We start from the raw sequence: 26,687 nt of genomic DNA, 5'->3' as shown, positions 1-26,687 counted from the left end.
GGAAAGTTATTTAAAAGTGTCAATAAAAATAGATATTACATGTAATCGATAAATATTAAATAACTCCGTTGTATAGGTCTGTATACGTGTGTTTCTGCTCCCAAATCAATAATAAAAATGATATCTTGATCACCCAGTGATTTGTAATTGTAAATTTAAGGTTGAAAATTTTAGGGGACTGCCCCCCCCCCCCCCCTTTATGTACAGGACACTCGCGATTTCCCCCGAAATTTTGTTTTTCACTTTACAATATTGCTCTTATCCTTGAATTCAGAAGGACCAAATGTTGGTTGTCAACATTAAATGAGTTATATTTTTTATTTTTAGCATCAAAAATGAAGAAAAAAATTCAAAAAACGTGATTATTTTATCATAAAAATGTGCTAGTTTTGTAGGTAACTTTAACCATAGTCATTGATAAAAAATTAAGTTGAAGACTTCATCAAAATAAAGATTTCGGTTCTATCAAATATATAGCATTATATAGAAAACAAGCTTTACATACATGTATGGAAAACAGTAATTTTACTTTATTCAGAGCCTCTGGATAGGTTTTCTAACACAAATACCAATAACAACAGTTTATAAACTTTTTTTTTCTGTCTTAGAAATAGTAAATGACAATTTCGCAAAAAAAAAATTCGACACTAAATATGAGAGCTACATTAAATCCGCCACTGGAAAGGGTTTTAGTGTTCAATGGAGGTAGAAGTAACATATTGCAGATATTTTTAATTTATTTAAAACTTACTTGGATTTCTCATAAAGTGCATTTAAGAGCGATATTCTGGAAGGCCAAGAACTGTTATAATAGCCAATGAGGGTATTTTTTTTAAAAAGGGGCTTATTTTGAATTATTTTGGACTTTAGGGGTATGCAAGACGTTGAATACGTGTATTAGAAATATTTTCAAAAAAATTAAATCATTCATGTAGCTTATTCGGAGGGGAGGGGGAGGGGTCGTGGACCCAAGCACCTGTGAACGAAACACAAGCGCATGTAGGTCTACAATACTTTATTTAAAATATTTGTAAAATCGCAAGCCCCCTTATAGGCAAATATATGTATGGTATGAAAATAAGATATATATATATATATATGTGTACAAAATGTATGTCCTTCTTTTGACCCACACTCGGTAAAGGAGACAGGTCTGATAAATGTTTTGATATTATTAGAATGAACTGACAGTTTATTAAAACATATGTCATCTCATATTGCAATATAATAATAATGATGTTTATTCACCTCATTAAGGACCCGGGGGAGGGTGTATGGGGGTATGTACAGTTTTTTAAAAATAGTAGTTAGCTATAACAATTTAAAATAAATAATCATTCAGATGTAATACTACTGCAAGAGTTCACATTGTTGAACTGCACACATTTAACATAGTGTTACATGTGTAATACTGATTTCAGACAAGATTTTAAAAATTAACATAATGAAATACATACTATGTATATGTAATTTTCAATATATTAGTATTTTAAAGTTCACTGAACATGCATTGAGAGACACAATTTTAAAAATTGACATTGTCTGACACAGTATAATTAATGGTTAATACTGACTGTGCAAATATTGATTATGATGATTTTTTTCCCCTAAGCATCACCCTAAGGACCAGTGCAAGTTGAAATGGGTTTCAAGTCAACGAGTTCAACAGCAATCTGCCTTGAACATCAGCAAGAAAGGTACAATATTTTCTAAGATATAATTTTTCATTTTAACACCAGACATTTGTAAAGACAATTCTTAGTATATTAGATATTCATCTTTTTTCAATATTTGAATATACAAAATATATTTGAACAGGTACTTCATTTACATTGATTATGTCATATCCCCTGGACCCCACAACTTTACAGGTTACAGAGAAAATTCAAGAACTTCTGCAAAATGTGGAACTTGGATAGAATCAATAATGTATTTGTGAGTCCAGAGCAATGGATATATTGTTCAACATACCAAAGAGTGAATTTAATGGAAAACAAGTACATGTACTCATGTATTACATTTCTTTTTTAAAGACAATGATATTGCATAAATATAGAGGATGTGTCATTGTTGATTATTCTAAGTTTCTGATATATCAAAATCAGTAAACATTTCGAAATGAAAATAAAATACCAATTTTATAACTTTATTCAATGTGTTTCATTTTCTAACCCCCCCCCCCCCCCCCCCCCCCCCGCCCCAACACATACAGTGCATATTATATACCGTGAACTGGGAGAAATTACAAATACATATAGTTAATACAATATGCATGCATTCTGAGTTATCCAATAGCGAGTTTTTGTTTCAGTGTGGGACTACAAGTAGGACTCATAAACTTATGAAGAGACATATATATTTTTGAGAGCAAGATAGCTCATATGGGCCTTGAGATCCATGGGTCGAGCCGCGGTGGTGGTCTAGAGGTTAGAGCGTTCTCCGCGCATGTGGAAGGCGGAGTTCGAATCCCGGCCGTAACAGAACTAAGTCGTTGAAACAGGTAGTGACAGTTCCATTGTCAAACGCTCGGCATCAGGTGTGAATGTCACGGATCCTCGGAGATGACCCTAAAAACGGATGCCCAGTGTTACAGTAGGTGTGGCACGCTAAAGAACCCTCACTGTTCGATGGCTGCAAGCGCCAAGTAAAGACCTTTTGCAGCCCTTCACCGGTCTTGTTGACGTCTCCATATGAGTGAAAAATTCTCCAGAGAGCCGTTACAAACAAGATACAATCAATCAATCCATGGGTCATTTGGGTTGAAATCTTTCCATTGATATTGAATATAAAGTTGTTATTTAAACATAGTTGGTGCATTATGCTGTATAATCATATCAATTTCTTCAAATTGGTAATTGTGTCTGGTTATTATAAAAAAAAAATGTATGAAAAATAATTAAATATTAATGCAATCATTGTGAGTGCAAAAATGTCAATTGCAAGACCACATAGATAAATGCAGTGGCGGATTTAACGGAGTTGGGGGGGGGGGGACAACCGGCGCGAGCCCCCCCCCCCCATTTTTTTTCAAGTTTATGGTAAATCGTGGTCTCTTGTTTAGAAAAATGTATACGGTAAAAGAAGCAATAATTTCCTCCACTCTTAGAGAAATATTTTGATTTATTGAATTACTTTTAGTGGGAGAACTGCTATTTTTTCCAAAAACCCATAAAATTTGCGTCATTTTAATAAAAATGACTACATAGGAGACATACATAGTGCATTTTAAGCCCTAAAAATCTGTAAAATCCAGGACCCCTGACCGATACAGTCCCCCCCCCCCCCGACTACAATTACTAATCCGCCCCTGTAATAGCTTATAGAACCTTCTTATTGTCATGTTCAATTGTCAAAGAGGTAATTTGTGACTGCTTAAACATTTTAAGTTATAAAAAGGCCAGTAGTTTATCTTTGCTGGCTGAATCTTTCTTCTCAATGCACCGAGTGCAATTCATAATATCTATGTTCCTGCTCATTCCTTCTCCTCCATACCATGCAGTATATAAAGAGGTTGGGATGTAATTTTGAGAGTCGAGGAGGCATTTGCTTTAACAAATATAAATTGTATTTCAATTCTTTGTGTGGATTTTTATTTGGGAAAACTCTAATATTGATCATCAGATATGATGACGTATGATAAAGTTATATTCTGAGTGCAAGTGCACAAAGGTCAACAACGAGAACTATGCAACAAAGTATAAGCTAAAATTTGAAATACATACTTTCTGTATTATATTTATTAATTTAAAAAAGGTATTACAAAGAATCTTCGAATTTCAGCAAGCTTTTTTGATGGATTGTTTACAACATCTTTCAATAACCCTTTAAAGTTTTTACGAAAATGTGTAGTTTGTTAAAAGGGGTAGGGTTAGAAAATTTTTGCTAGTTCCATATTGAACCCCATTATGGTGCATATTTCTTTCTTATATTTAGCTCTATTTGTATATTGCTCTCTACTTATTTTTCTTCACATTTTATACGCTTTACAAGGACTATAAATAAGGTGGTATCAAAATTGCCATATTTCTCAAAAACAAGGTCGATTACCTACATTGATTTTTTGATACCTTTTATATCAAAGCTTCATCATAAACATATATCAAAATAAGAAAAAATCAATAGTTAATTTTTTTTAGCATCAATCTATCAATATCTACCTTAAGCTAATTTGAATTTGGCAAACATTGAAAATAGTGAAAAATAAAGCTATATAGGCACTCCAATTTGGAACATGCATATATTGCAATTTAATTTTAAAATCAGAGGTCTTTCATGCTCCCGTCTGATTATTCGTCCAATCTAAACAAGATTAGACTTCTTTGAACCACGCCGAATATAAAAATTCTAAAAAGTTTCAAGATTAAAATTGGTCTAGGCCTGGTTGATCTGCATTTCCACAAAAACAGGTAAATGAAATTAATAATCTGATCATCAAATTGTTTCATCCTTGTCTAAAAAAAATATTAAAAACAGTCTTATCCATCTTTTTCGAAAGGAGGAAAAGTTTGAGCGCACGAAGAAGGTGGCTTTTACACGAATATCTCTTGGTACGATTATGTGTCAAAAATTGCGCATGCGCTTTTCAAGCACAGGAAGTTGCAGACAAAATTTATAAACACTGATGATTGAAACTGTATTTTATTTAACATGACGCAAAATAAAACTGTAAAGATCGGCAAAGGTGTTGAAAAGAGGAAAGATGCGGGAGCTTTACCAACAAAGGTAGCAACAGTTTTAACGATCAAATCTCACGGCTGATAAGCCTTTGTACAACACGTCTTTCGCTGCTAACAGTTAAATCTAGTAGCTTTATTTTTTCCATATATGTTTTTCCAGCACAGTTTACAATATACACGATATTGAAGGTACATGCATGTTAAAGCTAATACAACATGTATTCATATATTGGGTATTTTAAAAAAGTTTTTATCGTGTAGATGGTAACTTGATAGATCAGTGAGTATTGGGTAGGCCTATAAAATGCAACTTCAGTATGATTGTATTTATTATACCCCCCGCAACAAGTTGTGGGGGGGGGGGGGTATACTGGAATCGGGTTGTCCGTCTGTCTGTCCGTCCGTCCGTCTGTAGACGCAATGGTTTCCTGACTCTAAAGCATTATCCTTTCCACCTACCGTCACCATATCATACATATGGACTACCCATGGGATGAAGATGTTCCCTATCGATTTTGGGGTCAAAAGGTCAAAGGTCAAGTGCACTGGACATCGAAGTAGCAATATGGTTTCCGGGCTCTAAAGCGTTATCCTTTCCACCTACAGTCACCATATCATACATATGGACTACCCATGGGATGAAGATGTTCCCTATCGATTTTGGGGTCAAAAGGTCAAAGGTCAAGCGCACTGGACATCGAAGTAGCAATATGGTTTCCGGGCTCTAAAGCGTTATCCTTTCCACCTACAGTCACCATATCATACATATGGACTACCCATGGGATGAAGATGTTCCCTATTGATTTTGGGGTCAAAAGGTCAAAGGTCAAGCGCACTGGACATCGAAGTAGCAATATGGTTTCCGGGCTCTAAAGCATTATCCTTTCCACCTACAGTCACCATATCATACATATGGACTACCCATGGGATGAAGATGTTCCCTATTGATTTTGGGGTCAAAAGGTCAAAGGTCAAGCGCACTGGACATCGAAGTAGCAATATGGTTCGGTTTGTCATGCCATTTGTTTTTTACACACAGAAAAGAGGTAGTTTATACCTATTACCAACACCCTTTGGGAGATTGGGGTAAGCGGGGGGTATTCTTAATGAGCATTGCTCACAGTACCTCTTGTTCTCTTTAGAGAAGTCGAGAGGCATAGCCTTCATCGACTTCTCTTCGCAAGCATTCATGTTTTGATTCTGGAAAACGTGTAAATGCCGGAGTCGGTGACGGTTTATGCTGAACAACCGACGTTTCGACTCTGATGTGTCTGGATTTACGCAATAGATAATTTGTTTTCAAACATTTAACAGCAATGCACAAAACTGTCACAAGGAAATCAACACTTACTTGCTTTTAATCCATTTTCAATATGCCCCTGTCCCGGGTTTAAATCACAACTCTGATTACGTCAGCCTGCTTTTCTCTTAACTAGTCCCCTATTGTGACAGCTCCCAAGACCAGTTAACGTAAACCCGGGACAGGGATATGTTGAAAATGGATTAAAAGCAAGTAAGTGTTGATTTCTTTATGACAGTTTTGAGCATTACTGTTAAATGTTTGAAAACAAATTGTCTATTGCGTAAATCCAGGTACATCAGAGTCGAAACGTCGGTTGAAGAATAAACCGTCACTGACTCCGGCATTTACACGTTTTCCAGAATCAAAACATGAATGCTTGCGAAGAGAAGTCGATGAAGGCTATGCCTCTCGACTTCTCTAAAGAGAATAGATTGTATTCAATAATTTGGAATAAATGAAATATTATTTTTAAGACCATGATATCCTTATTACCACTATTTGATTTTTACTACTATGAACTATAGGGCTGGGACGATTCAGGGTTAGCTCGATTGGGTTTGGATTCAGAACAGTACGATTTGTTGGTTTTTTTTTAAATTCTGATTTGGTTCGTGCTAGGTCCAATTTATCTGATGACAGTGAAAAAATTAACATTTTCAATGAGTAGCATACTTAATTTGATTTTATTAAAGTTTTATACATGTATTATAACTTTGATAAAAAGATAAAAAGAAAACATTGACAATCTATTAAATTTGTTATATTAATGTACAGGATAATTTTTTGGATTATTTTAAGCAAATCTATTGCCAGTCTAAAACGTATATGATATTGTTTTCATTTATATGTCATAATTCAATTGAAAATCTCTCCTTTATTGATTTACTTCTCTCATATTAACTGTCAAAACAATCAAACTGTCATTATCTACGATGTTGATTTCACTGCAGCACTGACAGATTGAGAAATGTTATTTGTCATTTAAAAATAAACTGCAAAGATCTGGTGGACCATATTCTATTGGTATTTCAGTAGTGAAAATGCTAAGTTTCAATACAGTTGTGATTTAAATCTTTGTTTCATAAAAATCCACATGTTCTGCACATCACCCGGATGCCATATTTGTTGTTTTTAGTGTAAATAAAATCTAAACCATACTGAACTGAAATTTTTAATTGGTGCAGCAAATTGAATGGTATGATGCACCGAAATTATTGGTGTACCACACAGTCCTAATGAACTACCACTTTGAATGATAACACATCAGGAATTTGACAGTCATTTTAGGGGGTCAAATGAGGCCCTTATTGTATAATATATAATCCTCACCCACTTTACACCCACGATGAAGTATGAAACACACACACCCCAGCTTCAAGGTAGATGTTATTTCAATATTCTCATGATAATCATGTAAAAATTTTGACACTTCACTTTGCTTGAAATATAGGGTCTACTTGCCTCATGAATCTTGGTACAATCACTAGCAAATGCCAATAATATAGGAACTGTCAGTGGGGTTGTTTTGAGTTTTTCCATCTTCATCACTATGTCATGGGCAACATCTATGTTGAATTTAAACAGCAAAGAGAAAATATCTTACTCAAATAAAGTGGGTCTGCCTTCAGGCAAATTAAATGTATTTATAAGAAAGGACTAGCTTTAATTCACATGTAGTTTTCCTGTAATTATTGGGGATATGATGGTAGCAAACACTGCAGGATGTCATGGAAATTTTCTTACAGTTCTTTCTGGTGACCGTCTTCTCCTCAGTTTATATTTACATCAGTACTAACTAAACTGACTGTAGAATGTGTTTTAGGTCTAATATGCATTTACAACCAATTGACATAAAGTAGGAACACTAAACAGAACAGCAAAGATAAGGTCATCATGATTTTTTGACAGAAAAGTCTAAAGCTGAGTTCTTCTTCAGTTTGTTTGATAATTCACTGAAAAAGACTGTAGAAAATTTTCAGGTAGCTTTTACTTTTGTTCATAGTTCTTGCTTGAAACAGCAAATATTTTAATCAAGGAAAATTGACATGTGTTGTTTTCAGTGTTTTAGGAGTCGACGCTTGACCGATAGTGTGCTATTGTGCTAAGTACTGCCCCCTGCTTTATATATTGTCATATGTGAACATAATGAAATGAAAACTCTACAAGAGTTGATTACGAAAACACAACTATTTGAATATGACATTCAAAGGTTTTGAAAAAATATCTTACTTTTTCATTATTGAAGACACTTTCATACTGAAGTAACATTTTCTACCAATCTTGAGGTATGGAAGTCTGAGAATAGACTTACGGCAAATTTTTATTACTTATATCTTAAGATTTATCTACCACAGATGTGTTTAAAAGAAACTGCATGTTTATAAAAACAATTAAACACAAACATATGCTGATGATTTTATTTGTTAAGGAAATTTTTTTCAAAAGATAGTTGAATTTGAAATTAAGATTTAAGTCTATTCTCAGTTTTTGATCGTGAGGCCTGATATCTCAAGATTCAAAGTTACAAGGTGATCTAAGCTTGGATTTAAAAGTTCAATGTATTACATGGAACGTCAAATAAAATCTCTGTCATACATTATGTACAGGAATTTGTTACATAATGCAAGTGGAGGACAAATTAGGACCATTCTGTACATAACCCTTTAAGTATGGATTTACAGGGTTATTTCCCTTTTCAATACTAATTTTACATAGCGATTTTTAAATTTCTTCTGCAATAAGAGATAGAATTTGGAAAGGGGGGGGGGGGGGGGGTGTTACACAAGTACCAGTACATTTTCTTTTGCATTTGGTTTTGGCCACTGCTAATTTTATGCTTTATGGACTGGATTTCTCTCATATGGAATTATATTTATAGGTTGTGATGAGAAGGCTACCCCCAAGCCTTACACCAGAGTCTTTGATTGAACAGATTTCACCATTGCCTGAACATGATTTCTTTTACTTTGTAAAAGCTGACATGAGGTACATGTGTATATTCCTTTTTTATGTTCTGTTAAAGATAATTATGAGATTTTATCACATAACAATGATACGATAACAAAAAGTACATGATTAAAATTACATAAATCTAAATACCTGATTCAGGACTATCCTGCTTCAGATCAAGACTAGTACGTGGACAACTTGTGTTTGGATATTCATGATGTTTGAATAGGAGTGACAGGCATTCTTGCCCTATTCAGTCCCTGTCGGTCAGTCTGATTCTCATTGTTCTTGAAGTGATACCCAATATATGCCAGGGTTTAAGAGGAAATTAAATTTGTACTTCTGAATGACTTACCATGGGTAGATCCTGGAATTACCGTAAATGAATTTAAATTGGGGTTTGATTGTCAAACCCTTTAATTTCAGAATGGATTCAACCTTTATAATTCAATTATACTCTATATCTTTCATTATACAAAGTAAATGGTAGAGAACAATAATTATGAATTTTTATAGGATATGAAGTTTGTCCAAACCTCAATGTTTTAGGAATGAGAACATCATTATGAAAAAATAGGCATTTGTATTGAAATACTGAACATAGCAGGGAAATGTGTCATTATACCCCACGCAACGAAGCTACAAAGGATATAATGTTTTTGACACTTTGTTGTCAGCACAACTCCTCTGAGATCGCTCAATAGAATTTCGTGAAAATTTGTAGTTAATAAGAACACACTTTGTAGATGTGCATATTCTCAGGAAATTCTTATTTAATAATTTTTCTGGGAGTGATGCCCCTTTTGAACTTAGAATTTCAAGCCCGTCTGTCCTGTTCTTGTCAGTGCAACTCCTCTAAGACCGCTCAACAGAATTTCATTAAACTTTGTAGTTAATAAGGACACACTGTGTAGATGTACATATTCCCAAGGAATTATGATTTATCTATTTTTTGGGAGTTATGCCCCTTTTGAACTTAAAATTTTTAGCCCGTCTGTCCTGTTCTTGCAGTAATGCATAGCATTACCATTCATTATGTGGAGCATTGTCAAGCAATGTTGGAGTGTGGGGTATGTGAGCTTGCTCACTTTTTCTTTCAATTTTTTATGTCATGATAGGAATTTAAGTCAGTTTTATCAAATTGAGAATAAGTAAGTTGCATCAAAATTCTTGCACAAAACACATTGGTTTTAAAACAAAGCATGAATGTCAGTTCTGACTGAGCAAATAGAGCCATTATGGTATGTTGTTTTAAATCAAATGAGGCTGGAACATTTGAGGACCAGACTGAACCTGTACACCATAAGTACAGCTAGAATTCATTTGTGCTTGTCCAGGAGAACAAAATTACATGTAGTAAAATATGTCAACATGTCTTACAGCCTAGGAAGCAATGCATTTACCAGAGCTTACATCAACTTTATAAGTTCATCAGAAATCTTCAACTTTAGAGACAAATTTGATGGATATGTGTTCATTGACAGCAAAGGTATGTTTAGTGTCTGAAAATTTTCCTATTATTTGAAATATTTGAAAACAGTCAAGTACAACAGCATATTGGTATGCCTAATGTAAATGTAATGTGAAAAAAATTATGTGTATAAATTAATTTTTTCCCAAAACAAGCTGAATTTTAATTATGTTATGTGGTGTATTATAGGAAATGAATATCCTGCCATTGTGGAATTTGCCCCATTCCAGAAAGTTCCTAAAAGGAAAACAAAGAAACCCGATTCAAAAAAAGGAACATTGGAGCAAGGTATGATTTGATTTGATAAATACTGCATACTGGGAAATTTTCACCAGTCCCACTATTTTATTTTTGCCCTCATCCTGAATGGGTGAATTGAAATATGTGCTCATTACCCTGAAATGGGAATAAATGGTTTGGGGTGAATTCAAATCGGGGCAAAGTCATTTTTCAATGATCAATCAATCCATGTGTCAGGTTGAAAATAACATGGGACAAAACTTGTCTGATATAGATTAGCTGTAAAAGTTTCAAGGCAAGCAATACTATATTTCGTATGAACTTTAGGTATTTAATGTTGACATGTTCAACATTTTTGCCTTTATATCTTTACTAGTCATGATGATATCCATTTGTGATGCAGTTGTGAACAATGCACGTATGAATCTCGATAAATATAGTAAAATGTGCATCTTTTTTAAAAGCTGGTAATTTTGTCTGAATTGAAAATAGAATGTAAATATGATAATGAAAACTAAATTTCAAATTTGAAAATACATGAGAATATGAACTGCAACGCCTCACACAGACATACTTTTCATGAAGCACGAACACGCTCTGTGAAAAGTATGTCAATGTGAAGTGTCACAGTTCTTACCTTCATGTGTTTTGAAGAATGAAATTTATTTCTTGATGTGTCAAGAAATCTGCAGTAGATGGATCTTTATAGCAGTAATATTACTAATACATATATTTACAGATGCAGATTACGTAAAATTCAAGGAGTTGCTGGAGTCTCCAGGAAATGATGACGTCAAGACAATTGATGAATACCTGGAGGAACTGGAATCCAAAGAGAAAGAGATGAAATGTGAGTTAGATAGTCTTCTAATTTAATGTGCTGAGCAGAGCTACAGCACTTTTTAATCACCATTTGAATTCCTACTTTCATTTTCACATTTCCGGATAACTGCCACCTATTGCTAAAGTAAAGCCATATTTCATGTAGCCAGAATTTTAACATTGCATCACAAAACTAATGGAATGTAACAAGAAATGAGTCCCAATTTGATGAATCTTAGAGATTACTATGTAAAACTTTAAACCTGTATTGTGCCCTGGTTTGGGAAGGATCATGGTTGAACAAACTTGAATCTTTAGTATTCAAATAAACTATCAGGCAATTTTTGTCTTTTCTGGTACAATGATTTTTGGGGAAAAAAGATTTGTTATACACACACCCTGTCTGTATAGTCACTATGAATTATCTCCCTTTGTGGTATTTCCAACATTGTAAGATTATTGTATGTCTTGAAATTTGAGCGTTGTCTTGCTATAGTTTTTAATAATTAGAATATACATAACTTTAGTCCAGCTGATTAACTGCTTTTTTTTCTGTTCACAAAATGAAGACAAGCATTTCTGTATATAATAATGAGTAATGACATCACATGGCATTTTACCAAAGGGTAGTAACTTAGAACATGTTGTAGAAATCAAGCCAATTTGATATAGGCAGAACATTAACCAAATCAATAAAATTTTAGTTTAATCAGCCACCTTAAAAATATAGTATATATGGATTGAAATTGAATTGTGTTTTGATATCCTGTATTTAATATAAAAGAATTTTAATAAATTGAATTAATCAATAAAGAAGAATTCAGAGCTAGAATTTTTTAAGTGTTTTCCTTTTAGCAAACCATGGCTGCTTGAAAACTTCAACACCTCTAATCGAATATTTAAAGAAACGTAAAGAAGAGAAAAGGGCAAATATTTTGGTAAGTTAAATAAACTATTCCTAAAGCTTTCTGGTATGATATTGAAAATATTAATCTGAAAAATATTGTGAATTGTTAACATTATCAATCGGTATTATTAAGTACTCTTATATTATGAACCATGGGGATGGTACATGTATAGAAACCCTTAGTTATGGTCAATTTATTTCAAATAAACAGTCTTTAAACTTATTCATTTGGGGGAATGAACAAAAAGTATCCTGGTTTTACCATTTCACTAATGTGCGAGTTATCCTATTTAAACAGAAAATTCAGGAAGAACGCAAAAGACGAGAACAAGAGAAGCGCAGACAAAGAGAGGAAGAAAGGAGAAGGCGACGAGAAAGGGAAAGAGAGAAAGACAGAGAAAAAGAAAAAGACAGGAGCAGAGACAAAGATAAAGAGAGAGCTTCCAGCGGTGATTCTTCTGTGAAGGTATTCAAAATGTCATATGAAATATGGAAATATATGAGGAGTCTTGAAACACACTTTTTTCTTGGATAAAAGTGCATCATAATGTTTTGTATGATTTGGATAAAATATATGAATGTTGACATGACTTGCAACTGTTTGTTCAGTTTGAATTAACTCAATATTTATTTTCAATTTATGCTATAAGTAATGTTTATGATGTAATTGCAGGGAAACTTCATGATGCACATACATGTATATTCTAATGATTTGAAGTATTCTAAGCCAAATTGAGAATTATTTTAACATTAGAATCTGTCACTGTAGTTGCTGAAAAATCCCGACAGAGAAGAGAAACAGGAGAAAGGTAGGGGAGATGGGAAATCAACTAGAGACGAGGAAGCCAAGCGAAAGGAGAGAGAAAAACTTCGATTCTCCAAAGAAAACCGAGAGAAAATGAAGAATGAGAAGTCAGCAGCCAATCTGGATCGTCCAAAGTCTGGAAGAGGATTTGGCAGAGAAGATCGTATGGAAAGCCGGAAGGAGAGGCAAGACCCAGATAGACGTCCAGAATCTGGAAGACGTTCAGAGAAGGTCAGAGAAGACAAGAAGTATGGAAGAGACCGAAACTGGGACAGGGATAGAGAGACTGAAAGAGATAGACAGAGGGAAAGGAGAAATAATGAAAGAGGGTTAGTGATATCTATCATGATTACATTTATATGCAATTGAGTTGAAAAGGCAAACAAAGCATCAAGGCAAAGTACTATAATGTAAATAAATTTGGCACTGGCCCTTATTATATGAAGGGAACTTACTGGTACTTGAAATAACCTTAGTGATGAGGGTGTCGGTATATAGTATATGCCATTGATAGATTAATTACAATTTTGTAGAGGCAGTGCAAAAAAAGATTTAGAAAAGAGAGGTTCAACAAAAGGAGAGGCAAGTAATTTTGCTTTAATAGTAACTTTAATAAATCAAAACTTTTTAGATTTGTGATATTCAAAGAACTGAATGATTCATATTTTTTTCATTCATAGGACACAAGTCTAAAAGAAAAGCTGGAAGCTGACAGCACCAAATCCTCCTCCACATCAAAAGAGTCACAGGACAAGGATGTCGTAAAAGAGAGGAAGCCCTCTACGGCTAGCAGAGATGGAGAAGAGGCAGTAGATTCCCCTGATGATGTCGAGAGTTCCAAGAGTTTGTCCAGCAGGAGTGGAAGTCGTGAAGCAGACAAACAGATGGCAATAATGGATGTCGACTCCAGCGACACAAAGTCAGAAATTTCAGTGGATTCTGCAGGCGAGGACAGCAAATTCAAAAGTAAAATGTTAGAGAAATCTCGAAGCAGAGATGATCCAGAAGACAAAAAGAAGAAAAGAAGGGTAAGCACAATACAGTGTGCAACATTTTGTATACTATATATAATTTATATATTAACGTATAATATTACTTGAACAAATTATTGTTACTGACCGCATAGGTTCATTAGGATTGTAATTAAATTCAATGTATTTCATATGTTTTTAATTTGAAAATTTAAATCACACATATCTTAACTATTTTCATGTACATCACTGGGATATGCATCTTTTGTCTTCACCATTTTCAGGATAGGCCAGAACGAGAGATATATGACCCAAGAAAGGCTGCAGAAAGAAGGCGAGCTGCTGGAGAACCCAGGAAAGGTGAATAACAAGACTGTACCAGAGTGTCCTGGGTAGAAAACTCTTTATTCTGACTAATATAGAGTTGTTAGATGATTATATTGGACAAGACAGTTTTATGTAACTGTGTAGTTTGCTTTGACTAGAAAAAATATTAAAGAACATAATCAACTTAAATCCCCCCTCAAAATCTTCATCTACTATTGGAAGATTTCTTCAGTGGTAGATTTTAAGAGGTTTATTGTATTTAGAAAACACTAATCTGAAAAAAAAATTTAATTCAATTTTTCCTCAGATGACAGAGAAAAACCAAGAAAGCAGGGTTCAGAAGAGAGATCAGGGGAGAAAACTCCTAGATTATCTCCTAGAGATTCTGAGGAGAGGAAGGACTCTAGGCCAAGCTCAGGTGAAGGATACAGAGAGGGTGAGAATGAAACGAGAGAGAAAACAAAGAGAGCCTCTCCAGAAGTCCCCCAATCTAATGTGGGCAAAGAAGTGAAGGAAGAGGAAAATAGCAGTAACAATGCTTCAAATGATAATTCACAGACAGCAGGTGACAATGAGGATACTGGATCATCCGTGGATCCAGTGTATATCAAGGACAAATCTAGTAAGTGTGAATCCCAGGAGGAGCCAGAGGAACAGGTGGTGGTCACTGAGACAGAAATGCCTGTGTCGGGAGAAATTCTCATTGAGGATGAACTATCAGTGGACTGACTGCAAGCTAATCAATGTACCAGTAATGTTACTGATGAATGTGAATGTACTGGTAGTGGTACTGATGAATGTACTAGTAATGTTACTGATGAATGTACTGGTAGTGGTACTGATGAATGTACTGGTACTGATGAATGTACTAATGGTGGTACTGATGAATGTACTAATAGTGGTACTGATGAATTATCTCTAATGGTAAAAATTATGATTGCAAAGTATTTTACAGTGATTGCAATGGTTGTTGTCAAACAATTTTTAAAGAGATATTAGCAGGATAAAGTTTTGATGGGTAAATAATGATGCTTGGTATTTTTCTCACGTGCAGATTGTTATAGTGTGATATTGAAAAGAAAGATGAACTTTACTAGTATTTGAATGTAACTCAGTGGATGTTGCTTAAATAAAAGTGGATGAATATGGCAATTTCTTTAACATTAAGAACTGAGAGAGAGAGAGAGAGAGAGAGAGAGAGAGAGAGAGAGAACAGAATAATGTGGAGGCTACAGATTAAATCTCAGATTTGGGAAGCAAGGTTTTTAGGATTGGGTTAGCAGGTTTCTAGGACCAGATGGGATGTTGAACAGCAGATGGTTTCCTAGTTTGACATTTGGGAATTAGAACCATTCAGTTGTCTTTCTTACTGCATTCAATATATGACTTGCTTCCATCATCAGTTAACTTTGTCAGATGGGGTTAAAGGATGGTCATAGTTTTCACTAGGTAGAGAGAAAGGCTCATTGCAACATAAAGTAAATCATGGTTGCAGCAAACATGTTTATATTGAATACATTAAAGTGATTTTTATTCCCCGTAGTTTTAAAATATATTTTGAACTATAACAAATTATGTTTATAATGACTCCAAATGTTTGTCCCCATCACTTCACTATAGGCATGTTTTACGGTATTCTTTCTACCTGGTTACGTGAAAGCACTTACCAGGACGATACTCGTGGAGACGAGACAAAGTCCTCATGTTAACCGAATGGAAAAGAAAAAGAGAGGGACAAGAAACCAAAATATGTCAGATCATGAGAGAAAGATAAAATGTCACAAAGAGAAGGAAATGTCCATTTTCAGCTCAACTACATGGGAGATGAGAGTAGATTTATTCTATTTCAATTCATGCATGAGTATAACTTTATCCGCTAAACCGCGGAGTATTTTTAGCTCACCTGAGCTGAAAGCTCAAGTGAGCTTTTCTGATCGCCTGTTGTCTGTCATCTGTCTGTAAACTTTTCACATTTTCGACTTCTTCTCCAGAACCACTGTGCCAATTATAACTAAACTTGGCCAAAAGCATCCTTGGGTGAAGGGCTTTCAAGTTTATTCAAATGAAGGGCCATACCCCCATTCAAAGGGGAGATAATCACAAAAATGCAAAAATAGGGTCGGGTCATTTAAAAATCTTTTTCTCAAGAACCACAGGACCAAAAGAGCTGAAATTTACATGAAAGCTTCCCGACCACAGGCACTCGATGTTTTAAATATCTATAATAAAAAAATTGTCTTCCCATACAATTTTTCATTATAGATATTTAAAACGTCGAGTGCCTGTGTTCCTGACATGGCCCCCGAGGGTAGGATGGAGCCACAATAGGGAATCAAAGTTTTACATAACTAATGAAAAGAAAAAATCTTTAAAAAATTTCTCCTTAAGAACCATTTAAGAACCAAAGAAGTTTACATTTGCACGAAAGCTTACTGACATAGTGCAGATTCAAGTTCGTAAATATCATAGTCCGCGGGGGTAAAATGGAGCCAAAGTAGGGTATCAAAATTTTTACATTCAAATATATAGGGAAAATCATTAAAAATCTTCTGAAAAATCACTGGTTTAGAAAAGTTTACATTTACATGAAAACTTCCTGACATAGTGCAGATTCAAATTTGTAGAAATCCTACCCCCGAGGGTAGGATGGAGCCACAATAGGGAATCAAAGTTTTACATAACTAATGAAAAGAAAAAATCTTTAAAAAATTTCTCCTTAAGAACCATTTAAGAACCAAAGAAGTTTACATTTGCACGAAAGCTTACTGACATAGTGCAGATTCAAGTTCGTAAATATCATAGTCCGCGGGGGTAAAATGGAGCCAAAGTAGGTTGGGCCACAATAGGGATAAAAGTTTTACATGCGAATATATAGGAAAAATCTTTAAATATGAGCCAAGGTTACTCAGGTGAGCGATGTGGCCCATGGGCCTCTTGTTTTCATTGATATTTAAACAGGAGAACTTGCTGCTTTATAAATCGAATCACAAAGAAAAACAAAAATAAAGAAAAGAAAAGAAAAATCAGTATAATTGATATTCAAAATTTAAGTGCATTTTGTAAACAGCAGTGGCGGATCAAAACCTTACTGTTTTGAGGGCCGAAGGGGGGCATGGGAGGAGGGTCAGGGGCCTCCCCGGAATTTTTTTTAAAAAGATTGATTTAAAATGGTGCATTTTGATGCATTTTCGACTGAAATTCTTGTTCCTTCTTCCTTTCATTTATAGTCACCACATCCTTTATAGGTTCGGGTGTGGTAAAAAAAAAAAAAGAAGGGGGGATCCGAACCAATCCCCCCTAAATCCGCCACTGAAAAGAGAACACATCTGTCATCTCCGAAATCTGTCTATATTAGATATACAATTTCAAAATCTTGCAATATCATCAGTGGTCATATACTATGGGTTAGGATAGAAGGTTAAAACTTTTGGTGTAATCGATCATTTATTGATAAGTACATCTATATACTGCCAGTGTAGTGTTCGGTACAAGAGGGAACTTATACTGCCTCGCTAGAGAGCTAGCTTTTCTAGTGATGTGGTAGAGTCTCTCTCTTGATCACGCAAGTTAAGCAACGGCGAGCGTGATCAGCACTTGGCTGGGTGACCGCTACACGTTACAAATTGGTGGCAGCGGTGGGATTCGGAAAATAAAAGCAATAATTACATGTTCATATTTTAATCAATAGTGTTGTTTCCTTTCTGATTATTGAATAATGAGCGCAAGGGATGAAATGCTGGATGAGGAAATCTCTTTTCTTGAAAAGAGTTGTGAGCGATTGCGTTTGGAAATAGAAAGGCAGTCGACACCAGTAGCATTAAATAGACCGATGCGCGATTCCGGCATTGCAACCATGACCAATGAGCACGGAAGGCAAGAATACTCAGAAAAGGGGGCTGATGATACAGTAGTTATGATGAATGCGAAGCGACCGGAAAACCCTTTGCCGGAAGGTGTTAACTCTGGTAGTATTACTATGAGAAAAATGACTTGACGCAATAGCAACGAAAATTCTTCTTATGGACAGAATGCGCATATTTCAACTGAAAGTGCGCTACAGTACCGTGCTAGTGCGCCGCCGCTTATGAACAAAACACCGTTAAGCCTGTCAAATGCGCATTTGCAAATGGCGAGAGCGCCAATTGAGACTCCTGTGCGTGCGCAACCTCATATACCACTGCGTATGCACTCTCAAATACCAGTACAAGCGCATCCTCAGTTACATACCGGTGCAATGAACGGAGTTGCAGAATCACACTCCGAGAACCAGAGACAAAATGACAACTTTGCAGCAAGGGAGATAAAAAGTCGTTCATCTATGCAAAGGTCAACTACGAGTGACACAATCACGACAAAATGTCACATAAAACCGGCGACTTTTGATGGTAGTCATTCTTGGATTGATTACAAGTCTCACTTTGATGCTTGCGCGGCAATTAATAATTGGTCTAACAGAGAGAAAGGACTTTATTTAACGGTATCATTGCGAGGTGCTGCTCGAGGCGTGCTCGGGAATGTTCCCTCAGAGACGGGTCAGCAGTACCATTTGTTGGTTAAAGCATTGGAGGAGCGATTGCACCGCCAAATCAAACAGAGCTGTATCGTTCACAGTTAAAAGAGAGACGTCAGAGAGCATCAGAAACCTCAACAGAATTAGGACAAGGTATCAGAAGACTTACTAGTTTGGCTTATCCGTCGGTACCAACGGAAGTGAGGGAAACGCTTGGAAAAGAAGCTTTTATAGATGCACTAGTAGATTCTGACATGCGATTGCGCATCAAACAAAGTAGACCTCACAATCTAAACGAAGCCATACGCTTAGCAGTTGAGCTGGATTCGTATTATAAAACTGAAAAGAGAAGTCATTTACATAGTCTGAATTTCACTAAATCCACAATGATAATGAATCGCATTCGAGAGATTTATATGACATGATGAAAACGCTTCAGAATAAGTTAGAATCGTTAGAAAAACGCGTTCAAGCAAATGACCCCAGTCAAAGCGTTCCTGGAAGGCTGATAAACGAAAAGATGGAAAGGTAAAGTGTTACTACTGCTCAGAGGAAGGGCATATTCGTAGACAATGTCCCAAATTGAAAAAGGAAAGCAGTGATGGTAGTAAACGCTCTGATAAGCCTACAGACGGCAGTGCGCGTCGACTACGCTGTAGGAAAAGGCGAATTAACCCTGAAAAGCGTCTAAAGGGAATATAGGGGCAAACAGCTTATGTGAAGAGGCAGGTATTTTCATAGATGCTGAAATCAATGCATTTAAAACCAAACTTCTGATTGATACTGGCGCATCCCTGACATTGCTGTCTAAGAGCCTATATGACAAGCCCAGTTTAGAAGAGAGTAAGCAAATAATAACCAGTGCCAGTGGCTCAAGACTTTGTCAGTTTGGCGAAAACAATTTCGCCATAAAAGTAGGAAAATTAAAGGAAAACGTGGAAGTAGTGGTAGCGGATATCACTGTCGATGGAATACTTGGACTTGATTTCCTAAAAACATGTAATGGAGCCATAGACTTCGAAACAATTTCCCTTAAATTGAATAACAAAAACTGCCACTTCTCATGGGAAGGAACATTGGGCTGCTATAGGGTGACAGCAAACAGCGACATATGCATTCCTCCAAGAAGTGAAGTAGTAGTTATGGCTAAGGTACCGGGAGAAACACATTTGGTTGCGCAGACTACTTGGTTGAGGCAGAGTCAAAGTTTCTTGAAAGTGGACGCGCACTGGTAGGTCGCACATTAGTAAAGGGACAAGACCTGGTCCCAGTATGTCTCATGAATATCACAGACAATGTTCAACATATTCATGGTGGTACTCTGATTGCCAAGATGACAGCGGTAGAAGTAAAGAAAGCTCCTGTTGGTGAGGCAAATACAAATGTCACGCAGTGATTTACAAGAATTGCTTAACAAGTGTAAAATAAATCTATCCTTTGTGCAGTTGTCGAAGGTAGAAACAATTTTTATACAAAAACTAAGATTTGTACGCAGCCTCAAACTATGATTTAGGACATACCAATGTAGTTAAGCATAGGATAAATGTTGAGCACGCAGCACGTCCTATCAAACAGGCGCCTAGACGCATTCCCCTTCATTTGTCTCAAGAGGTGGATAAGCAAGTCAATGAAATGATTGAAAAGGGTGTGATTGAACCATCTGTAAGCCCGTGGGCGTCACCTGTCGTCCTCGTTCATAAGAAGGATGGGACAATGCGCTTTTGCGTTGACTATCGTTGACTTAACGAAGTTACAGTGAAAGATGCGTATCCACTTCCGAAGATAGATGAAGCATTTGATCATCTATCAGGACACGCTGTGTTCTCAACACTTGATCTCAGCAGTGGGTACTGGCAGGTTGGCATGGAAGAAGCGGACAAAGAGAAGACTGTGTTTGTTACACGCAAGGGGTTATATCAGTTCAAGGTCATGTCCTTTGGTTTGTGTTGCGCACCTGCAACCTTTGAGCGTCTGATCGAGACGGTGCTTGCAGGCCTTCAGTGGGACAAGTGCTTGGTATATCTGGACGATATAATTGTCGTTGGTAAGTCGTTTGAAGACATGCTACAAAATCTCGGAGAACTGTTCAGACGATTGCGCCAGGCAGGCCTCAAGTTAAAGGCTAAACAATGCAACCTCTTTACAAATAAAGTTTCATACCTAGGGCATATCATATCGCAGGATGGTATTGCTGCTGATCCTGAAAAGGTGAAAGCAGTTGCTGACTGGCCGGTTCCAAGTAATGTATCAGACATTCGTTCTTTTATCGGGCTTTGTAGCTATTACAGGCGCTTCATCCGATACTTTGCCTTTATAGCTAAACCCCTGCATCGACTCACTGAAAAGGGAAGAAAGTTTCAGTGGACAAAAGAACCCAGGAAGCTTTTGAAACATTGCGTGATCGATTGATCAGTGCGCCAATTCTAGCCTTACCTGATGTAACCAAGCAGTTCATACTTGATACTGATGCCAGTGGAACATCAATAGGCGCTGTGTTATCTCAGAGAATTGATGACAAAGAACGTGTAATAGCATATGCAAGCCGAACCTTGACAAAAACTGAAAGGCGATATTGCGTCACAAGGAGAGAGTTGTTGGCTATTGTTCATTTCCTGAAACACCTCCGTCCCTACCTTTATGGATGTCATTTTCTCATTAGAACAGATCACGGATCACTTAGATGGCTGGTAGGATTTAAAAATCCGGAAGGACAAATGGCGAGTTGGCTAGAAGTAATCAGTACATATGATTTTAAGATTGAACACCGTCCAGGTCAGAAGCATGAGAATGCTGACGCACTCAGCAGGATACCCTGTCCTCAGTGTGGGTTCGATTCAGAACCAGAAACAGAGCATCAAGTTCGAACTGTGAGCACAAATCGAAATCTAAGTGAGGAAAGTGACCTTACTTTGAAAGAAGCTCAGACTAAAAACAAGGACATTGAGTTGGTTCGTTCGTGGGTTGAAAATGGTAGAAGACCTTTCCTCTCTGACATATTACAGCTAGGGTTTGTGGTGAAATCACTATGGAATCAATTTGATCGGTTGTGCATAAGAGAAGGATTGTTAGTGCGAAAATGGGTACTACTACACTCATGCAAGGAAACGTACCAGGCTTTAATACCATATGAAGAACGCAGAAGAGTATTGAAAATGTGTCATGACAGCCATACCTTAGGACACTTAGGGGTTACCAAGACTTTGGCCAAAATAAGGCAAAGGTATTATTGGCCTGGTCTTCAAAAAGATGCTTATCAGCACATTTCCGCTTGTGAAAAGTGCACCAGGCGCAAGAATCCGATTCCAAAGCAAAGGGCCCCAATGCAAATTGTTGGTCCAGGTTCCCCAATGGCGAGAATTGCGACAGACATATTATGTGAGTTGCCATAGACGGACAGCGGGAATCGTCATATACTTATAGTGTCCGATTACTTCACAAAGTGGGCAGAGGCGTTCGGTCTTCAAAATATGGAGGCTGAAACCGTAGCACGCACAACAATGGAACAAGTAATTGCCAGATTCGGTGTGCCTTCAATCATTCATTCTGATCAAGGTCGCCAATACGAGAGCAAACTGTTCTTTGAAATGTGTCGGTTACTAGGGATTAAGAAAACGCATACCACTCCCTACCACCCTAAATCAGATGGGATGGTAGAACGCTTTAACAGGACACTGCTCTCGACGCTTAGTACCTATGTTCAGGAAAATCAACGTGACTGGAATTTGTATCTCCCTTACCTACTGATGGCATATAGGTCCACGGCGCACGAAACAACAAACTTCTCCCCAAACATGTTGATGTTAGGCAGAGAAGCAACTACATGTACTCCATTGGACCTGATGTACGAGATGCCCCCGGATATTAAAGATATTCCTTCGAATCAGTGGGTTTGAATTCTCCGTGAACGTCTGGAAACCGCGCACAGAATTATTAGAGATAATACTGAAAGGCAAATGTTGCGTCAGAAGAAGTATCATGATGCAAAAGTTGCATGGTCTAAGTTCGAACCTGGCGAAAAGGTCTATGTATACTTTCCGACTAGAAAAAGTGGTTGTACTCCAAAATTGACATCATTTTGGAGGGATCCTTTCGTAAAAGAGAAAAAGCTGTCAGATTTCCTTTACGCTGTTGCTTGCGGATTTCGAGGCAAGAGCAGTGTTATCCATTGTGATCGCATGCGAAAATGTAAGTCTCAGATATTGACAGGCGAAGAAAACGAAATGTCAGTGGAAGAAAACGAGATAGGTTGCGAGACTGACAGCATGCCTGTAGCTGACGATGATCAAGACTTTTCTGCAAATGATTTAGCAAGCACGGGCGCAGACCTAAACAGTAGACCCCTGCGGAAGAAACACTTACCTGCTTGGCATGATGATTTTGTTGTAGAATACAAAATATTGAGTTTAGAAATTGTACCTATATTGTTGTGTACAGTACAAATAACCTAGCTACTGATTTCAATGAATTTTTATTTTTGTAGGAAATGGTAAACACTAAGACCACATCTAGAAAAGAGGGCCACCGCTGTCCCATGTGTAATCAGCGTATCATGGTAGAAGATTCTTGGGATAAACATGTGATAGAGTGTGGACGAAATCGTCGCCAGAAAAGATTCGAGTGCAATCATTGTGACTATGCCACTAATAAGAAGAGTGATATGCAGAGACATGAAAGAACACGACATGGCGGAAGTACTGGACCTGTACCAGCTGAAAGTGATTCAGAGCAGGAGTGGGAAACGCTGGATCCGGGGAATCTTTCTGACGTACTGGGTAACTCTGACTTACTGCAAGCAACCCCTGTTATTCCGGAGGTGACCAGGAGAAAGTTCACTAGACCACTTCCAGTGTATGTTCCGAGGCAAAGGCCATCGTGGGTCCTGATACCATGGTTCCAACTGCAACTAGTCCATTTTTCACTCCCATGATTACTGCACGTGAGCGAGAAGCTAATGATGCAGCTACTTTACCCAGCTCTTTACGTGACTGTGCTACTCAGTCTGCTCAAGCTACCGTTGACGCATCCATCCAAACTCTCCCATTAACTAGAATAGAGGCTGCAATACAGACAGAGTACCAAGAAGAGACGCCTAGATCGGATTCAGAAGACATATCAAGTTGGTGGACAGTCAGTGATTGAGATTCACGAGGACGAAGAGTGGTTCTGAGATACTACATGTATTTGACAATTTTCTTGTACAATGCAAAGATATTGCACTTTTGTTAGAGTTAAGTAACTTTCTGAAGATTGGTGTTTGATATTGCTTTAAACTTGAATTACAGTGCGGCAGTTAATTTAAGTACAGATTCCAATTTTAAAAAAAATAGGTTTTTCATTTTGTTAATGTTCTCAATGCTTTAAAAGGAATGCGAGACGCATTTTCTGAGGCGTGGGTAATGAAGCAAAGTCGTAATCAAGATCAAAATATCCCTTCGTTCCCTGTAGTGACGTTGTGATATCTTCCGGTTTCACATTTGTCATTCCCTTAGGTTCTCGGAAGTCACGTGATACCTGGGTACTATATAAGCCGAGACAATCGGGATGGTAAGCATTCTGTGTCTGACGGCCGGAGTGAAGGGTAGCCAGAAAAGAATAAGGTTTTAAGTATAAACTGAATAAAGTCTTACGTGCCTGAAATAGGCTTTCGAAACTTTGAGTATATAAATATATACTGTTTATCTGGCTTGTATACTGAAGTGAAGCTAGAGCGTTTTAGTCCCCGACAGGCGCGTACGCTTTAGTCCTTGAAAAGCGCATACACTTAAGGCCCTGATAAGTGCGTGCACTACAGAGAAACGAAGTGATTATTATGTAAATACTTCTAATTTAAATCTGTGATTGAGAAATATGTTTTGCTGATATATTCAGGTAGAATAGCCGAATCCCAAAACGAACCCAGAAACGTTACATAAAATTGGTGGCAGCGTAGTGACTCTGGTGCTTGGCGGGAGGTCTGCTTCAGGTAGTCTCTTCGGAGCTCTGGGTACGGACGTGGATTCGTCCGGGGACGACGGTGATTGTCGTCGGGATACCGTTACTGAGCAGGTGCCAAACACTCAGAGAGGACTCACGCTTAGTTTCGGGACGAAGCTTCCCCGAGTGGGGGAAACTTATACTGCCTCGCAAGAAAGCTAGCTTTTCTAGTAATGTGGTAGAGACTCCCTCTTGATCACGCAAGTTAAGCAACGGCGAGCGTGATCAGCACTTGGTTGGGTGACCGCTACACGTTACACCATCAAGTTGTAGATTTTTATCAGCAGAATTTTTTAAAGTAAATACAGTAAATTATTGAAGTAAATGTACTTATATAATGGAATTTGGGGTGAATTTATTTAATTGTACCTAGGCTATATATCTATTTTAAAAACTCAAGAATTATAAATTTTAGCAAAATGTTATCAATCCAATCCAATCCAAATCTTCTAAAATTTGAGACACTTTTCAATGTAACAAACAATAGTCAATTTGTTAAAAGTTTGTTAGATACTATCAATGAGAGAGTTATCTCTCTTGGTTAATCCTTCAGCATGCATGTGATGTATCTTTTGCACACTGTTAATCATTGTTACACGGTAATGAGAATAAAGGTCATTGTCACCATTTGGAAGATGCCGTGGTGGTGTAATGGTCGGAACACCTGACCGTGGTCGGGCTCTTCTGAAGACGGTGAGGTGACTAGAAGTCTTAATCACAGTCAATCAAAGAAAGGATTGACCGGCTAAATACAGTATTTAACCGGCTGTTTCTTTTGTATCTAATTTGTTGTTTATATCCCATTCTAGAGTCTGTCACTCACAGAGACGTCACCGGGTTCAGGTGAAGAGCCATTAATTTGGACTTGTGCATCATGGCGCTTAGGGCCGTAGGCGTAATAGTGAGCTTCTTTATTTTGTTGTTTACCTCCCATTTGAGAATTTGTCACTCCTATGAAGAGATGCATGTATCAACAGGTTTAGGGTTAAGAGCAAATTTTGACGCATGCATGGCGCTCAATGCCGTATCAGTGAGGGTTCTTTATCGAACCAACGACTAAGTACCGTCACACGGGGCCTCCGTTCTTAAGATCAAACTGATGTTTCTACATTTTTTTTCTAAAACTATTTTTCATCTTTTCTGTGATATAAGATGCAAGCGAATTGTATCCGAAATGTCACGAAAAATTACATATTAGAACCTTAAAGTTGTATCCGAAAGTTCACTTGTAATGCTGAACGCTCAGGATCGGAACACAGGCATTTATATCTCTTGGGTTCGAATTTACTATTAAAGGGACTGGTTCACAATTTTTGATAAAACTATATTTCATTTTTGATGGTAAACATTAAAAATATAACTCATTTCATATTGACAGCCAAAATTTGACCTTCTGAATGCATGAATTAAAGCAATATTTTAGCTTTAAATCTGTGTTATGTAAACAAAGACTCGAGTCTTTTTATGTATACAAACAAACAAGTGAAATATTGATTTTGTAATATAAAGCATCTTTATTTTGCATAGTCACAAATTGACACATTTAACCCATAACTGCTACGAAATATGAAAGATATAATAAACTTAGATCGATATCCATTTCTTTTGACAATTTTATAAACAATAACATACCGCAATCTTTGTTTACAAAACAAATAATAAAGTCTCTAAAATGAGCTTCTTTGATAATGTATAACCTTAATTTTTATGTGAACTCTTTTAAACACATTAGA

At 36.8% G+C, this 26,687-nt stretch overlaps 1 protein-coding gene across 1 annotated transcript; it reads left to right on the top strand.

Moving 5' to 3' along the window:
• The first annotated feature begins 4,573 nt into the window (after positions 1-4,573).
• Positions 4,574-15,619, top strand: LOC125657834 (regulator of nonsense transcripts 3B-like). The gene is made up of 12 exons (XM_048888662.2): positions 4,574-4,722; positions 8,858-8,964; positions 10,311-10,417; positions 10,589-10,687; positions 11,379-11,489; positions 12,317-12,399; positions 12,667-12,834; positions 13,138-13,502; positions 13,707-13,755; positions 13,854-14,201; positions 14,429-14,504; positions 14,779-15,619. Exons 1-12 carry the CDS (start codon positions 4,648-4,650, stop codon positions 15,198-15,200), a joined length of 2,010 nt encoding a protein of 669 aa, XP_048744619.1. The 5' UTR covers positions 4,574-4,647; the 3' UTR covers positions 15,201-15,619.
• The last annotated feature ends 11,068 nt before the right edge of the window (positions 15,620-26,687 follow it).

The sequence above is a fragment of the Ostrea edulis genome, chromosome 9, assembly GCF_947568905.1.
Source record: "Ostrea edulis chromosome 9, xbOstEdul1.1, whole genome shotgun sequence".
In the NCBI taxonomy this organism is placed as follows: domain Eukaryota; kingdom Metazoa; phylum Mollusca; class Bivalvia; order Ostreida; family Ostreidae; genus Ostrea; species Ostrea edulis.
The sequence above is the reverse complement of the archived record's forward strand: the minus strand, read 5'-3'. Positions and strand labels throughout refer to the sequence as shown.

Bases quoted from the DNA above. Each gene is read 5' to 3' on its own strand.
- LOC125657834 (XM_048888662.2), top strand. From the start codon at position 4,648: ATGACGCAAAATAAAACTGTAAAGATCGGCAAAGGTGTTGAAAAGAGG. The intron at 4,723-8,857 runs GTAGCAACAGTT...TTATATTTATAG, and splicing joins CGGGAGCTTTACCAACAAAG to GTTGTGATGAGAAGGCTACC. The intron at 8,965-10,310 runs GTACATGTGTAT...CATGTCTTACAG, and splicing joins TTTGTAAAAGCTGACATGAG to CCTAGGAAGCAATGCATTTA.